Source organism: Marmota marmota, unplaced genomic scaffold (genome assembly GCF_001458135.2).
Source record: "Marmota marmota marmota unplaced genomic scaffold, marMar, whole genome shotgun sequence".
Taxonomy (NCBI): Eukaryota; Metazoa; Chordata; class Mammalia; order Rodentia; family Sciuridae; genus Marmota; species Marmota marmota.
The window spans coordinates 27,531,221-27,549,219 of NW_026000026.1; the positions used below are offsets into that span (position 1 = coordinate 27,531,221).

General features: G+C 45.6%; 1 protein-coding gene across 6 annotated transcripts in view; it reads right to left on the reverse strand.

The window, feature by feature from the left end:
- The window catches only part of LOC107139301 (signal-regulatory protein beta-1-like), a 120,525-nt gene that overhangs the window by 44,906 nt on the left and 57,620 nt on the right, over positions 1 to 17,999 (reverse strand). For 3 of the 6 annotated variants that reach the window (XM_048811193.1, XM_048811195.1, XM_048811194.1), the window contains exon 3: positions 4,815 to 5,168. The exons of 1 other annotated variant lie outside the window; for it this stretch is intronic. In XM_048811193.1, coding sequence (XP_048667150.1) covers positions 4,815 to 5,168 — 354 coding nt within the window. Of the gene's footprint in view, positions 1 to 4,814; positions 5,169 to 12,653; positions 12,810 to 17,999 lie in introns of those variants that run through there. 2 more of the 6 variants (XM_048811196.1, XM_015482182.2) reach the window with 1 other exon arrangement.

Sequence of the window (17,999 nt, forward strand, 5' to 3'; positions counted from 1 at the left end):
TTGCAGTGCCTAGCATTAAGGATTGTCATTTTCTTGATTAAGAACCTATAGAGGGCTGGGGATGTGGCTCAAGCAATAGTGCGCTCGCCTGGCATGCGCGCGGCCCGGGTATGATCCTCAGCACCACATACAAACAAAGATGTTGTGTCCGCCGAAAGCCAAAATACATAAATAAATTTTTTTTTTAAATTCTCTCTCTCTCTCTCTCTCTCTCTCTCTCTTTAAAAAAAAAAGAACCTATAAAGTGAAATAGTATTGAGTAATGTGAGTGAATAAAGCATTGAAAGGGGCAGAAACAAGGGAACATTCTTTATTTCTCCCCTCAACTGCATACATCACAATTTTGCCCCCTCATGACATCAGCTGACTTGTTCCTCTTTCCACAAACATGCCATGGGCCTCACCTGGGCCAAGACCTGTTTGAGAGGGAGAGGATGAAGGGGTGCTTTCTGAATGTGGGCTTCCCTGGGTCACTTAGCATTGGAGTCAAAGGTCATGAACAGGGATGAGTTCATAACTGATGGCTAATTACAAGAGATACAGACCCAGGCACCTAAGCAGGTCCTAAGGGCACTCAGGTGAGAGCATCAGGAGGCTGCTTGCCTGTAGATGGGTCCTCAGATGGGTCCCTTGGGGTCTCCAGATTGCTCACCACCACCCAGCACCTTCTACAGCTGTCGACAGGCAGCAAATATCATGAAGGTTTGTATCAACAAATACTGATCTCCCTGCCTGACATGCGCCCAATATCCAGAGGGCAATATGCAGGGTGTCACTAAAGAAGTGGAGTCACCCAGACCCCAGCAGCCTGGAAGTCACTACAGGGGTTAGAGACTCTAGTCAGTGGCCACTTATCAAGAGCTGGTCAGCGTTTTGAGGCTGGCCTGAGCCCCCAGAGCCCCTCAGCTCTTGATAACCACCTGCCCCATGAGGAGGTGCTAGTGAGACCCCATTATGGGACAAGGCTGAGAGAAGGGCATGGCCGGCCATGGGCACCAGGCTAGGGGAGAGGGAAGAGATCAGACTGCTGTCATCCACACAGAGGATAATGCAACACCTTGGTTTTTCTGGGTTTTGTTTTGTTTTGTTTTTTGTTTTGTTTTGTTTTGTTTTTCTGCTGAACTTCCATGTCTCCTTCAGCAGAGAGTTCTTAAAAAAGCACCACCCTGCAATAGGAGCTTAAAGGCAAGGCACAGTGCTGGCATGCACTAGGAGCCTAATAAATGACACCTGTGGCTGTATCCTCACTCCTTCTCAAAGCATACATACATTCTTTAGAAGCCAGAGGATCAACAAATGCTGTGGGGACCCCAGGAAAAGCTCCATCCTGTTCCTGCAGCCCCCAGGAGGACCTGCGTGAGAGGAGGAGCAGACACCACAGGATGATGGCCTCTGCCTGTTTTCCTNGGCAAACCTCCTCCCAGGCCACACTGAGCACAGCTGGCTTTGGGTCACACAGAGCTGTCCCTGGAATCTCAGCAAACTGTAGGGTGTGTTGTCCAGAGACTGGGGAGGCTGAGGCAGGAGGACTGCAATGTCCCAAACAGACTGGGAAACATAGCAAGAACATGCCTCAAAATGAAAAATAAAAAGGGCTGAGGATGAAGCTCAGTATTAAGGTGCCCCTGGTTTCAATCCTGAGTAACAATAACAAAACAAACAAAAACAAACCGAGGTCCATCCTTCTTCCAGACTTTATACTGTGCATGTCTCCTCCACAGGTGGTTATGAATTCACCCCAATTGTTCTTCTTTCCACACGTATGCCATGAGACGCACCTGGGCCAAGACCTGAATTTGAGAAGGAGAGGATGAATGGGAGCTTTTTTTGAATCTGGGCTTCTCTGGGTCAATTGGCATTGGAGTCACAGGTCACTGAGTGCAGAGGAAGCTGCAGGGCTAAGTTCATAACTGATGGCTAATTACAAGAGATGCAGACCCAGGCCCCTGAGCAGGTCCTGAGGGCACTCAGGTGAGAGTAGCAGGAGACTGCTTGCCTGTAGACAGGTCCTCAGATGGATCCTTTGGTGTCTCCAGATTGTTCATCACCACTCAACACCTTCTAAAGCTGTCACCAGGCAGCAAAAATCATGAAGGTTTGTATCCGCAAATACTGACCTCACTGCCTGACATGCACCCAACACTCAGAGGTCACAATATGCAGGGTGTCACTGAAGAAGTGGAGTCATCCAGACCCCAGCAGCCTGGAAGACACTACAGGGGATAGAGACTCCATTTAGTGGCCTCTTATCAGGAGCTAATCAGTATCCTGATGCTGCCCTGAGCCCCCAGAGCCCCTCAGATCTTGATAACCACCTGCCCCATGAGGAGGTGCTCGTGAGAGCCCATTGTGAGACAAGACTCAGAGAGGGAAATGGCCAGCCAAGGGCATCAGGCTGGGGGAGAGGGGATAGAGCAGACTGCTCTCGTCCACACAGGAGGACAACGTAACACCTGTTCTTTTTCTGCTGAGCCTCAGTGTTCCCTTCTATAGAGAATTCTTAAAGCACCACCCTGCAAGACTAGAGTGAAGGCAAGGGACGGTGCTGGAATGGAGTAGGTGCCCAATAAATGACATCTGTGGCTGCTACTGTCACCTTCTAAACCCACACATTCATTGTTTAGCAACAAATGCAGTGGGGACCCCAGGAACAGTCTCCATCCTGTTCTTGCATCTGCCAAGAGAGGAGGAGCAGAAATCAGGCCTTGGCCCAGGTGAGACCCATAGTATGTTGTGGAAAGAAGAACAATTGGGGTGAATTCATAACCACCTGTGGAGGAGCCCTGCACAGAATAAACCTGTGTGAGAGGAGGAGAAGAAATCCCTGGATGATGGTGAAGCACCTGTTTTCTTGTCCCCCCCAACCCCCCAGGGAGGTACTGAGAGTCTACCCAGGGCCTCAGGCATGCTCAGCAGGTGTCCACCACTGAGCTGCACCCCCGCCCTCTCCCTGTGCTCTTAAGAGTCCCCACAGGAAACAAGGTGGCAAAGTGCTTCTCACATCATGAACACATCACAGGGGTTTCATCCAGAGAAGCTGTTTCCATAATTTTGGGATCTGTGAAGGGACAAGGGACAGATGCCTCAGTGACATTCTGGGTCACCAAGGCAGGGAGCGCTGTGTGCTGAAGAGCCAGGACTCAGTGGCTCCAGCTCCTGTTCAGAGACAGACTCATGTCAGATGTGGGCTCCAGGCTGACGCTGGATCTGAGTGGGCTCTGTCGGGAGACCCTGCCACAGGGCCCAGAGAGCAGGAAAACCTGAGAAGGACTCCTGTGCTCTCCCTTATTGCCAAAGGAAAAAACACCAGCTTCCCTTCCGTGTCTTAAGGACATGGATCTCAGGAGTCGAGAGCCCGGGCTGTGTGTTAGAACCTTCTAGAGTAAGCAAAATCTTCAGATGCCCAGATTCATGTTGGAATTTAAAAGCAAAACGTCAAGGTAAATCCTGGGTCTGGGAGTTTTTGTCTTCAGTTTCTCACATGATTCCTATGCACAGCCAGTGGGGAGCCCCCGACCCCACCCACCACAACAGTAAGAAAAAATATAACATCTCCACAGGAAGAAGGCTTTTGCCCTTGTTCAAACAACAGAGCAGCTCCGTGTGTCCTGCTGGGGCATCTCCCTGTGGAAGGAGATCATGGCCAACACTCAGGAGAGGTTCCCCACTCACTGTGGCTTCAGGGTGTGAATGTGAGTGTCTTCCTGAACCTGTGGGAGAGGGAGGAGGAACAGAGACGCTGCTCCCTGCCCAGTGGGTCAGGTCAGGTCTGTGTTGAGCCCCTCCTGTGCCCTGGCTCCTCTGTGGGGACAGTGTCTGTTCCCAGGGCAGCAGGAGCCTGGGCTGGAGTCAGGTCTGGGCTCTGTCCCCTCCTGGCATTAATGTGCTGTGTGAGAGAGGGCTGCCTGGGCCTCCAGCTCCCCAGGTCAACAGGGGTGGGCACAGGTGTGAAGGTCCATGTGTGCTGACCACCTCAGCCTCATGGCTTAGGAAGAGCATGCAGAGCCTCTTGTAGGAACCACACAGTGAGCACTGGTGCTTCCTGAACTGGAACCTCTGTGTCACCTACATGGAGAACACTCCCTGGGTGAGTGACCCATGTGTGCTCCTGCCCAGCAGGGCCTGTGAGGGCTGGTCCCTGAGACACAGGGATTCACATGCAGACCCAGGGCAAAGGCCCAACCTCTTGGTAGCTCCTCCACCAGGGACCCAGGTCTACAGGGAACCCGAGCCTGTCAGAATCCTCTCAGGTGCTGTTCCAGGAGGGGAAGGAAGGAAAGCATGCCCTGTCCCCTCCCTGCTCTAGAGGGCCTGGTTCTTAGGGAGGGACAGGAACAGTAGCCTGTGGGAGGAGAACTTTACCTGCTCTGCTCCCAGCTCTTTCTAGAGCATCCAGAGTGCAGATTGGCACACAGTGGGTCCTGGGTGCTGGTGGTATAAAGAGAAGGCTCACCCCCACAGGGCAGTGCTCTCTGAAGGCAGCACACATGGTCTGGCTCTGTGATTGGCAAGTCCCTCAAACCCTCAGAGCCCTCAGCTGGGGAGCCACAGGGCTGGGCCAGACTGGAAAAGGTCAGGGCTGTGGAGCAGGCAGGTGAGGGGTGCAGATGCCCCCCATTTGCCAGCCATGGAGCCTGGACCAAATAGCACGGCCTCCACAGGCCTCTGCCTCCCTGACCTGCAGAAGGGGTGACCGCAGGTCATGACATGAGCACCCAGTGCTGCTCCTGCTTCTCAGCTGTGGCCCCCAGGATGGAGGGCGTGACCCCTGACCTCCTGTCCCACCCCAGGGAGGAGGAGGCAGCTGCACTCACCTCGCACAGACAACTCGGTGCCTGGTCCAGACTTATACTCCTTATCAACAGGGGTCGATTTCTGGAACTTCACACAGTAGTAGGTGCCAGCATCTGCTGGGGTGACATTACTGATGCGGATGGAAAAGTCCTTGTTGTCCCTCTTTGTGACATCTGAGAGATTTGTGACTCGGGGGAAGTGGCCTTCTTTGAAGTTGTAGATCAACTCCCGGCCTGGCCCTGCCCCCTTAAACCACAGATGGGGACCCACAGGGAGCAGGGAGGTCACAGTGCAGTGCAGAGTGGCCGACTCTCCAGCAGCGACAGACACTGACTTCTCAGGCTGGATCACCTGCAGCTCCTGTGCAGCCGCTCCTGGGGGGAGACACAGGGTGGTCACTGTTCATCTTGGGGGATCCTCTTGGTTTACCACGTGGTATCAGCAAAGCCTGTCACTGACTGAGTGCCCACAGAGTGGCCTTGAGCTCAGCACAGGGTGTGTCCTCACACTGAGCCTCCCCTGGCCTGCACCTCCACACTGTGAGACACCTGCCCCTGAGGCCCAGAGCCCTGAGCAAGGTGGAGGGAGGGGACTTGAGGGCCTGAGCCCTCCCCTGAGCTCTCATGTGTCACCAACTATTTGTTGTTCTTCCCTTTCTGACCACAAGGTCACTGGTACTCTATGGACCGTGATATTGGGTGGGGTCCTGTGGCTCTGGGTCTCCTGAATTTTGGGGAAGTGGTGGGTACCTTTAGTGGGACATGCATTTGACTGAGTCTTGGCTCAGCTTCCCTGTTCCACAGAGTTTCCAGCTCATGATGGGGTTCCCTCCTTCAGCCTGGAGTGATCATGGTGCATACAGCAATGAATGTGCAGCTCAAGTAAGAAATTAAACATTGCTGAAGCCCCTCACATATCTCCCCACAGTACAACCACCTTGTGTAAGTTTCTAATGCTGCTGTAACAAAGGACTGCACACCTAGTGCCTACAGCAACAGAAATCTATCAGGTTATGGTCGTGAACATCAGAAGACAAAATTTGCTGTCACTGGGCCTCCACCCAGGGCTCCTCGTGAGAGCTGTTTCCTTAGGAGGCTGTTCCCTGCTCTCCACACCCAGGAGGCTGCCTGGGCTGCTTCCCCTTGTTTCCTGTCCTCCTGTTCCTCCTCCCTCTTGCCTCCCCATCCCATGTCTTTCCCTAGCTCTTACCTTCCTCCCTCCTCCTCCTCAGGACCCTAGTGACCTATTGGGCCCCACCTGAAAAGAGACCAGCACTGTGAAGCAGCTGTCTCCAACATGCTCCTGGAAAATTTGGACAAAGTAGAAAAGAAAATCTGGAATATGATCAGCAAATTGAGAATATCAACAGAGAGAGAGAATGTATTTAAAAAGGAACAGAAATTGGGACTTGATAAGCTCAATTAACTCGGAAGTTCACTGGAGATTCCATAGCAGGTTTGAACAGGCAGCTGAAAAAAATCACAAAACGTGGAGCAGGACCCATCGACATTGCTGAATCTGCGATTCACAAAAATTAAATAAATAGATAGATAGATCGATAAAAGGAAAAAAACAGAATCTTAAAAAGAACCTAAAGTCCATTCATGATGTCAGAAATAGCATTGATAAACATGTGAGGCTCCCAGAAATACAAGAAAGAATAAAATGACAAAAGTTTATTGGAAAGAGAAATGACCTCCACAATCTTGAATCTGATCAAGTATATGAATGTTCTAATCCAAAATACTGAACAAACTCCAGGAACCATCAACGTGAGCAGACCCACACTGAGGACACTGGAAACCAATCTGCCAAAGCTAAAGTAAAACATAAAATGCTGAAGCTGAAAGAGAGGCATGTTCACCAGATACTGGAGAGCTTCCTGAGGTTTTTATCAAGTTCTCAGTGATGGGAATCAGAGGCAGTAAGATGATTGTTCTAAAGTCTTGACTAAAAAAGGTACCAACAATTCTATACCTGGCACAACTGTCCTTCCAACATAAATGAGAAATGAAGATTTCCAGATAATAAAAACTGAGTAGAGCACTACCACTGGAAATGTCCTGCAGGAAATTTGAAGGGAGGCCATTAGGTTGAAATGAAAGTATTGTAGATAATAAGGCCAAGGTGTACCAAAAAATAAATATCTTATAAGTGTTTTAAATTTCCTGGTGCCTCAGCTTCCCCACAAACAGATGTGAATACTTCATTCAGCCAACAAGTACATCAATGAGATAAGCCATTCTCAACTCTGTGGCTCTCCCTGGACTGGGATATAATGGCATTCCCACACACCTGTGGATCCTTCACAATATTGGCTTGAGTGCTCTGCAGGGACCCCCAGTCAGGCACTTGCCTAAGAGTTCTGTCTAAAACCTGTGTTTCTGAAAAATCCTCAAAATTCCTCAATTTCTGGTGTCTTTCCTGAAATTCCCACATCTGTTGGGGTGATCCTTATGTTGCTCATCAGTGGGATCAACCCTCCCATTGGCCACACGGTTGATATGAGGAAGAGACATTCTGAAAACAGGTGCAAAGTCCCTGGGCACAGCCTCTGACTGCTCATGACCCACCCTGGCTGTCCCCAATGGCTCCACCATGTTGCACAGCTCTCTGGCCTGCTGGATGTCTTGTGCCCTGCTTTGTGCAGCTCTCTGTGGCTTTTTCAAAGAGCAGCTAACACTCTCCACCTTACAGTGCTTCTCCTGTCCCAGCCCCAAGAATGCACACTGAGATACCAGTTCCTAGTCTTGGCCCCAGCTGCAGAATCATCCTACCATTGGAATCTGGAACACCAGACCCTGTGAATTGGCTGTTTACCAGTGCACTTGTGTGGGAATGTGATTTGAGGAAGGACCCCTTTTGTTGGGTGTGTAGTACCATGAGGTGCTGAGTATCCATTGATGAGTGCTCCTTTGAGAGTCAAAAGTGCAGAGGGCCACACAACAGCTCGATGATCCCATACACAGTGTTCAGCATGTGGTGAGTGGCATTCATGAGAAAGGTAACTGGTTCTTTTCCCTCTTGACTTCACGTGGTCCCCCTCCCAAGGAGTCCTCTGTGACTCCCCATAAATGTCCATTCTGCTCTGTGGGCAGCCCCTTCTCTGCTGCTTCCTTGCTACTGATCTCCACCTCCCACCCCATCCATGGCTGCCATGTACGGTGATGGGTGGCTCCTGACTATGGAAGTCAGTGTGGAGGTTCTTCAGAAACTAAAAACACAACCAGTAATACTAATAATGTACTGTGATCAAGTGAGGTTCATCCCAGGGATGCAAGGTTGGTTCAACATATGGAAATCAATAAACATAATTCATCATGTCAATAGACCTAAAGACACGAACCACTTTATTATATCAATTGATACACAGAAAGAACTTGGCAAAATTCAGGATCAATTCATATTCAAAACACTAAAAATCTAGCGATAATGGGAACATACCTCAACAATTTCAAAGTAATATATGCAAAACACAAGGCTAACACCATTCTAAACAATGAAAAACTGACAGAATTCCCTCTAAAAACTGGAACAAGTCAGGGACACCCTCTCACCACTTTTATTCAACACCTTCCTTGAAACACTGGCCAGAGCAATTAGACAGAAGAAAGAAATTAAAAGGATACAGACAGGAAAAGAAGAACTCAAACCATCTCTCTTTGCTACTGACACAATTCTATATGTAGAAAATCAAAATAATTACACCTCTACAATGAAAAGTACAAAATACAAAAGAAAGAAATTGAATAAGATCTTAGAATGTAGAAATATTCCCCCCACGTTCTTGGACAGGCAGAGCTAATACTGTCACGATGGCTATACTACCAAAAGCACTATGCCTATTTAGTGCAATACATGTTATAATTCCAATAATCTTCTTCATAGAAATAGAAAAAGCAGTCGTGAAATTCATTGAAAAAGTAAGAATCCCAGAACAAAAAATAATCCTCAGCAAGAAAAGTGAAGCAGGAGACATCACATCAGACCTTAAATTACACTACAGAGCCATAGTGACAAAAACAGCATGGTTTCAGCACCAAAACAGACATGAAGACCAATGGTACAGATTGGAAGACAAACAGATGCACCCACATTCACAGTTCTCTCATACTAGACAAGGCACCATAAACGTACACTGGAGAAAAGAGAGCCTCTTCCCAAATGGTACTGGCAAAACTGGAAAGCTGCATGTAGCAAAATGACATTAAACTGCTATCTCTAACCCTGTCCAAAACTCAACTCAAAGTGGATCAAGGACCTAGGCATTACACCAGAGACCTTGTGCCCACTAGAAGAAAAATAGGCCCAACTCTAAATTATATCAGCTTAAGAATCAACTACTTCAACAAGACTCCTAAAGTACAAGAAGTAAAATCAAAAATCAATAAATGGGATTATATCAAACTAAAAAGCTTCTTCACAGCAAGGGGAACATCAGGAAGTTGAACAGAGATCCTACAGAATAGGAAAAATATTTTGCGACCAGCACCTCAGACACAGCATCAATCTCAAGGATATATAAAGAATTCAAAAAAACTTAACACCAAAACAAACAAACAAATAACCCAATCGATAAGTGAGAAAGGAACTGAAGAGTTGCTTCACAGAAGAAGAAATATAATCAGTCAACAAGTATATGAAAAAATGTTCAACATCTCTATCAATTAGAGAAATGTAAATTAGTACTACAGTGAGATTCCATCTCACTACAGTCAGAATGGCAATTATCAATAATACAAGTCACAATAAAATGTTGGCAAGGATGTGGGGGCAAAAAAGTTTCACTCAAAGATTAATGGTGGAACTGCTAATTGGTGCAACCACATGGAAAGCAGTACAAAGATTTCTCAGAAAACTTGGAATGGAATCACCATTTGATCCAGCTAACACAATTCACTGTTTATACCCTAAGAACATTAAATCAGCAACTACAGTGACACAGCCACAGCAATGTTTAAAACAGCTCAATTCACAATAGCTAAGCTGTGGAACCAACCTATGTGCCCTTCAACAAATAAGTGAATAAAGAAAATACGATACATATACACAATAGAATATTACTCAGTCATAAACAAGAACGAAATTATGACATTTGCCAATAAATGGATGAAACTATCATGCTAAGTGAAATAAGCCAATCTGAAAGAAAAACCAAAGGCCAAATCTTGTCTCTGATATGCAGAGGCTACCACACAACAACGGAGCATGATGAGGAAGAATACAAGTTCACTGGATTTGACAAAGAGAAATATAAGCAAGGGAGTGAGGATAGGAATAGGAAAATCAGAATGAATCAGACATGAATTTAGTATATTCATATATAAATGCACAACCAGTGTAAACCCACAGCATGCACAACCACAAGAATGGGAAGTCATACTCCATGTATGTATAATATGTCAAAACACATTCTACTGTCCTGTATAACTAAAAAGAACACAATTTTTTAAAAAAATGTTTTAAAAGACCAACACACACCCCTGTTATTTCATTTAAGCAGAAGACAGAAATTCCCCTTGGAGGCACTGGACCACTCACCAGGATCATAAACTGCCCCATGGCTTTGGGAAATTCTTCCCCTCATGGACTTGTCTACATATCATGAAAACAACAGATGTCTGGTGACCCCCTGACTCTCTAGGGCTTAGATGCTCCGTGAACACTGATCACCTCAACTGCTCCCACAGCTACAAAAGCATCATCAGGAGAAGATAAAACAAAACCTAGACCATCTGGCCTTTCCCACTGGCAGGATGGGGTGACTTCCCTAGGCTTAGACCCTTACATAAAGCCTGGGTATCAGAGGGGTCACCTCCCACCCAGATCCATGGCTAGCTGGAGCCCTAAGAATTAACCTAGTGGACGTAATGGAAAACCGTGGACTGTAGGAATGGCACAGCCACCCGTCATACACCCTGGAACTCAGTGGGATGTGGTGCCTTCCACCCCTTAACCAGAGCCTCCCTCTGAAGCATGGGAACAAGGACAACACACCTTGCAAAGCCCAGGCAGCCTCCTGAGCTCAGGGCAATTCACCTCTCTGTTCCACACCTGGAAGTGGTTCCCATTTCAATCACAGTGAGAGGAACTTCCTTGAACACAGCAGGGACATCTGCTGTCACACCCTGTGCACATGGGGTTTCTCTATCAGGAAGCCCTTCTGCCAGAAAACCTCAGGGCTACTCCTGCCCCTCCTCTTAATCTCTGCTCAAATTCCCCTTCTCAGTGATGCCCGCCCAGACGACCCCATTTGCAGTGCCTCTCCCACTCGTTCTCTGATGTCCTTATCCCGCTGATAGCTTTTAAGTCACAATGATCACCCTTCAATATGTGATGTGATTTACCTGTTTGCTGTGTGTGATCACCACCATTGTCCCTAGAGGTACCTTAGCTACACAGGGTAAATACTTTGCCTCTTTTATGCTAAATTCACTACAAGTTTCTGTAACAGTTCCTGCACACAGTAGGTGAAAACTCAGTGTATACTTAGTGTGTGAATTTCTCAGTGCCACACACTCTGAATTGCAGAAGTGGATCTGCAGTGGATACATTTTGTAGAAATGGCCACAAGTTGAGTTTCCCACACATAATACTTAGCAAAACAAGAACTATTTGCAGAAATAGTCAGGAAGTAGAAGAGCCCAGGAGAAGAAAACCACAAACCCTGTTCTACTACCATTGTCTACACCCACTGGCAGAAGCTGTACAAAGTGTGTAAATCAATCTATATATGCATTGTTTACTTACTTCATATACAAATTTAAACCAGGCACCCTTCTTATTGTCTTCAAATATAAATATAATAAAAGAAACAAGATCCAAATCCTCTTGGGGTCTCTAGACCACCCATGATGAACATGAGAAGCAGACATCTGACCCCATGATGTTGTGCTACACACCATTAAAACAATGTCTGGCCACATGTAGGGTCAGGGCCACAGAGTTTGAGAAGATGGTGGGTGAACCACGAGCTCCAGATCAGAGCATCTGCACCCAAACCCCAGCCCTAGCACTGCCCCTGAATGACCACGGAGCTCCTGGTGCTTCTGCTTCTTAGCTGTAAGGTAGGTGACCAGAGTGTCTGCTGTGGGTGTCATGGTCACGTGATGAGCTGTAGAGCATTTCAGAGAGTCTGGCCCATGGTGAGTGTTCAAGAAATTGAAAGTCATTACTCAGCAGATTTCCTGAGGCCTGGAGCCTTCCACTGGCCCCCTATGATGTAGATAAGGGTAAGGACATCGTCACAGCCTGTGTCAGTCAACTCTTCATTACTGTAAGTAATACCTGAGATAAATCCACTTATGAAGAGAAAATCAGGATGACAGCTCACAGTTTTAGAGGTTTCAGTCCAGCATTGATTGGCCCCATGGCTATTGGTTCTGTGGGAGGCAGCAAATCAATGGAGGAGAAGGTATGATGGGACAAAGCCATGTACCACACAGCCCGACTATGAGAGAGAGAGAGAGAGAGAGAGAGAGAGAGAGAGAGAGAGAGAGAGAGAGAGAGATCACTTACTTCATGGTCTTGAGGAATCACCTTATCTTTGATGTCTCAGAATTCGTCAGGATATAAACATTGATCTTTCTGGAAATGTATTTTGTGAGCTGAAGGATTGTAATATGCAGGTCATTCTTGTCACTGCTGTTTGAAGCATCAGCTGATGTGATGCCTCTGGCCCCAGCTGCAGGGGAGGCCTCCCAGAGACACTGCTCAGGACCCTTGGTCTGGGCTCCAGATACTGCCCTGTCCCAGCCTCCATGGTGGAGCCTGTGTTTGTCCTGAGTCCCTGGGAGTCCATGGGCAGAGATGACCCAGGGAGCAGGTCAGAGGACTCTCCCCAGACAGTGGTCACTCACCTGTGAGTCCCAGCAGGAGGGTCAGCAGCAGGACCGGACAGGGACACTGGGGCTGGGAGACAGGTGCAGACATGGTGGAGCCCTGAGGAGCCTGCTCTGTCCCAGTGTCTGTGCTGGGGAGATCCCTGACTCTGCTCTCTGGAGAGAACTGACACTCTGTGTCGCTTGTTGCAAGAGGAAGTGACTGTGACAGAGTGACAAGCAATTTCCTCCAAAATTGTGAAGTAGAAACCAGGAGCACAGACAGCAATGGTTAAGGGTCTCTCATGCTTCATTTTCAGAAGGAATTGGAACACACCTTCCAGGAACAGGGCCTCCTTCCCCTAGGCCTGTGCTAGTCCACTAGGCCCCTCATGATTTCCCGGGTCTTAGTGATAGTGTATTTGGGAGTCGCAGGACAAGGAGAATGTGCCCCAGACTCTTGATCCTGAGACGCTGGTGTGGCTGGCTGGTGGCCTCACTCTGCAGCAGCTACACACAGAGCTACTCAGCTAGAGGAAGGAGGAGTCTCCTGTCTGCTCAGTGTTGGAGGGGAACTGGTCACCTCCTGCCCTGGCCAATCACTGCAAAGATTTTTTCTGTAAAGGATCATAGTTCCCCATAACAGTTGGGCTCATCCTGACAAAACCATACGTACATGGAATTAGGATCAATTCTGGATCTTCCTTTTCCTCTCCGGTGCTCACCCCACACCCTCCTCCTTCCTAATTTCTACTAGACTTCCTTTTGCTCATGTCTTCATTTATTTTTATTTGGTTCTTTTGATTTATACCTAAATGTGAAATTCCCTGTGGTGTATTTATATTACACATAACATAATTTTTAAAGAATACATTCTGCATTTCCTTCCATTTTCCATCCCTCCTCTTAGACTCTTGCTCTCCTTCTGTTCTACTGACCTTTCCCACATCTGTGTGATATCCTGTCCCTCTCTCCTTCTTTCCTTATTACACTCTAGTGTGCAGAGCTGAGAGAAATCATTTGGCCTTTGACTTTCTGAGTCTGACTTCTTTACTTAGCATGATGTTCTCCATGTCCATCAACTTACTGTCAAATGCCATGATGCCATTCTTCTTTGTGGCTGAGGAGAACAGGAAGTGACAGAGATGGAGCGAGAAGCAATTTCCTTCAAAATTGTGAAGCAGACACCAGGGAGCACAGTTATAAAAATCACACTTTCTTAATCCATTTATCTATTGACAGGCACCTGGTTGATTCCATAATTTAGCTATTGTGAATTGTGCTGCCACAAACCTTTAACTGGCTCCATCCCTGTAGGATGCTAATTTTAGATCTTTTGGAAAAACACCAAGGAGTGGGATAGCTGGGTCCTGTGGTGGTTCCATTCCTAGTTATTTGATGACTCTCCACTCTGATTTCCTGAATGGTTTCCTTCATTTGCAGTCCCACCAACAATGGATGAGTGTGCATTTTCCAGTCATCATCGCCAACACTTATGATTTGTGATCCTGGCATTTGCCGTGTTACTGGAGTGAGATGAAGCTGTATTGTAGTCTTGATTTGCATTTCCCTGATGACAAGGAAGGTTGAGATTTTTTTCATATACATATTAGCCATTTGTGTTTCTTCTTTTGAGATGTTTCTGTTTGGGGTTTTGTCCTTTGGTTTTGTGGGTTGTTGTTGTTGTTGTGATTTAGGTTGAAAGTACTAGAGCTCTGTGTATATTCTGAATACTAACCCCCTATTGGGGGAGTGACTGGAATGATCCTCTCTTCATCATTTCCTTGCTGTGCACCACATGTTAACTGACAGCATCCCCCTTACTGATTCTTGGTTTTCTTTCTTGCACTTTGGGGGTTTCATTAAAGAAGCTATCACCAGAACCTACATGAGGGACTGTTGGCCCTAGTTTACTTTAGCATTTGCAAGATTTCAGGTCTAATTCCTAATTCTTTGGTCCATTTTGATTTGACTTTTGAGCAGGTTAGACATGTGGATCTATTTCCACTTTTCTACATATATTTAGCACCCAGTTTTCTCAACAACATTTGGTAAAGAGGCTTTCTTACAAAGTGTCTCTTTAGCACTTTTGTCAAATATGAGATAATTGTGAGTATGTGGGTTTGTCTCTGTGTCTTCTATGATTTTACACTGGTCCTCATGTCTATTTGTTGCCAATGCCATGCTGTTTTATTTACTGTAGGTTTATATTATAATTCCAGGTCAGGTACTCTGATGCCCTCTGAATCATTTTTCTTGTTCAGTATAGCTTTAGCTATTCTGGGTCTCTTATTCTTACAAATGAATTAAAGAATTGTTTTTCTAATTTAGTAACAAATATTATTGTCATTTTCATGAGTATTTCATTGAATCTCTATATTACTTTTGGTAATAAGGCCATTTTGAGAAACTAATTCTGCCTATACAAGATCAGGGGATGTCTTTCCATTTTCAATCATTTCCTTTTTCTGCGATCTATAATTTTCAATGTAGAGCTCATTCACCTAATTAGTTAGATTAGTTCCTATGACTTTTGTTTTATTTTGAGATTTCTGAATGGGTGGTTTTTTTCTGATTTGTTCTTTGGTTGAAATTATATTGGTGTTTTGGAAAGCAATTGATTTATGGGTGTGGGTCTTGTGTCCTGCTCCTTTGCTGAATTGATTTATTATCTTTATAAATGTGTCTGGGGAGTTTTTTGGGTCTTCTAGATATAGGATCATATCATTCACAAGCGGATGACTTCTTCCTTTCCTATTTGTGTCCCTTATTTCCATCTCTTGCCTGATTGCTCTTTCAGGTGTTTCAATAACTAGCTATGTCAAACAGAGTTGGGGTGAGTGGACAAACTTGTCTTGTATGTAATATTCCATGAAGTGCATTTAATTTTTCTCCATTTAAGTGTGATGTGAGCTGTGGCTTTGTCATTTACAGCCTTCATAATGCTGAGGTAAGTTCCTTCCATTCTCACTTCTCCAGCATTTGTAACATGAAGGGAAGCTGCATTTTATGAAAGGTCTTTTATTTATGAATTGATATGGTCCTGTGATTTCTATCCTTAATTCTGCCTAAGGGGGGGGGGATAACATTTATTCCCTTGTGTACGTTGAGCCAACCTCACACCCCTGGGATGAAACCCACTTGATCAGGGTGTATTACCACCTTCACGTGTTTTATGCAGTTTCATATTTCACTAAGTATTTTTGCATCCATGTCCATCAAGGCTGTTGGCATGAAGTTATCTTTCCTTGATGTGTCTTTGTCTGATTTAGGTAGCAGCATTCATGTTATTTCTTGGTTAAAGAGGTGGTAGAAATCAGCTGGGAACCCGTGTGGTCCTGGTCTTTTGTTGGAAGGCTTTCCATTGCTGTTTGAATTTCATTCCTTGTGTTGGATTACTTCAGTTTTCCATGTTTGGGGGGTTTAATTTGGACAGGTCATGTGGTCCAGGGATTTGTCAATGTCTTCTAGATTTTCCAAATTTTTGGAGTCTAAATTTTCAACATAGTTTCCAATGTTCCTCTGGATTTCTGAAGTGTCTTCACAAGTGATAGATTGTTTTTCATCTCCAATTTGATTGATTTGAGTCCTCTCTCTCTTTCTTTTGGTTATGTAGCTAAGGTTTATCAATTCTGTTTATCTTTTCAAAGAACCAACTCCTCCTTCCATTGATGTTCTGTATTTTTTTTTTATTTTCAGGTTCCATAAATTTGGCTCTGAACTTAGTTATTTGCTACCTTCTACTGTTTTTGGAACCAAGATGAAAGTAGAGTGACGAAAGGAAAGGTGGCAATCCTGGAAGTGAAACTAAACTGGCCACAAGTGGGTCAGAACAGAAGTAGCTGGCATGGAGTGTGGACACGGATCCCACATGGGGACTTTCCTTTGGCTTCACCTAGTGAAGGTGACATTAACCACATACATGGGGGCGTGGTGGTGCTCAAAAGGGTGATGGTTATAAAGGGGGCTGATAATTGACCAAGGCAGAAAAGACGCTTGTTTCACAATTTCTATTAATAAGAACCAGGCTGACATGGCTGAAACTCCTCTGGTAAGTTGTTACAAAGCAATAAAACACTAATGCTCAGTGTTTCTGATGTTTCAAATTTCTGTACTCTGGGGAGCAGTCTCACTGAATGACTGGCATTCTCCTTCCCGTGATTGCAAGAGGCTCTGTTGGTCACTTTCATAGGACCTGGATATTGCCCCATCCTCAAAGTATCAGAATGCGTCTTCAGACGTAGGTGTTTAGCCCCATGGTTTGAGCTATGCTCACCTGTTCCTTTGTGATATTACCCCTTGCCCTGTTTGGAATAGAATGTTCCATGGAAATGCCCTTTGTGGGTCCCCTTCTCTTACTCTGCCCTTTGATGTGGCCTTCCTAGATGTCAGTCAACCTGCTGACAGCAGACATCGTGAAGATAGACTCACCCCCCGAAACTTGGCCCCTTGCCTCATTTGAATGGCTTCTTCCTCAATAAAAGGGTTCAGCACGCGCTTGCTCTTTTTTCTGTGGACACATAAGTTCAGAGGAGCCATCACAAGACCCCAAAGAAAAAGGAGTCTCTGTCTCTTGTGTGGTTATTTCATGCAGCCCAGTTCCCCTGGAGTGACCCTGAGTGTTTTTGTCACGAGGAACGTGATACTGTACACCAAGCACGCATTTTATTATTGTTTATATTTCCCTATACATTTAAACTGACATTTAACTAGAGTTTTCACACTGTAAAGGTGGAAGAAAACCATTATTTTTTTAATCATTATGGAGATGCCTTCCCAGAGTTTAAGTTTGCACAGTTGTTTGTACAATACTGCTCTTCCATGGAGAGTGCTGACTGCCTTTGTTCAGGAAAATATGTCGCTCATAAGTGCTAAGGGAGAAAAACCACTCAGGTGGAGGAGAAATTCTTTTTCTTGGGGTTTGAGGCACAAGAATTAGGTAAAGAGGAGAGAGAATAATTATTCTTATTAAAACCAGAATGAGTTTCCTTTGATACTGTACACCAAGCACGTGTTTTATTATTGTTTACATTTCGCTATACATTGAGGAGCTCAACATGGCTGGGAAGGAGTAGTAGGCAGAAAAAGTAAGGCAAAATGATTCTTTTTTTTTTCTTTCTTTTATTTATTTATTTATTTTTTTTATTGGTTGTTCAAAACATTACACAGCTCATGACATATCATCTTCCATACATTTGATTCAAGTGGGTTATGAACTCCCATTTTTTACCCCAAATACAAGTTGCAGAATCACATCGGTTACACATCCACATTTTTACATAATACCATATTAGTGACTGTTGTATTCTGCTACCTTTCCTATCCCCTACTATCCCCCCTCCCCTTCCCTCTCATCTTCCCTCTCTACCCCATCTGCTGTTGTTT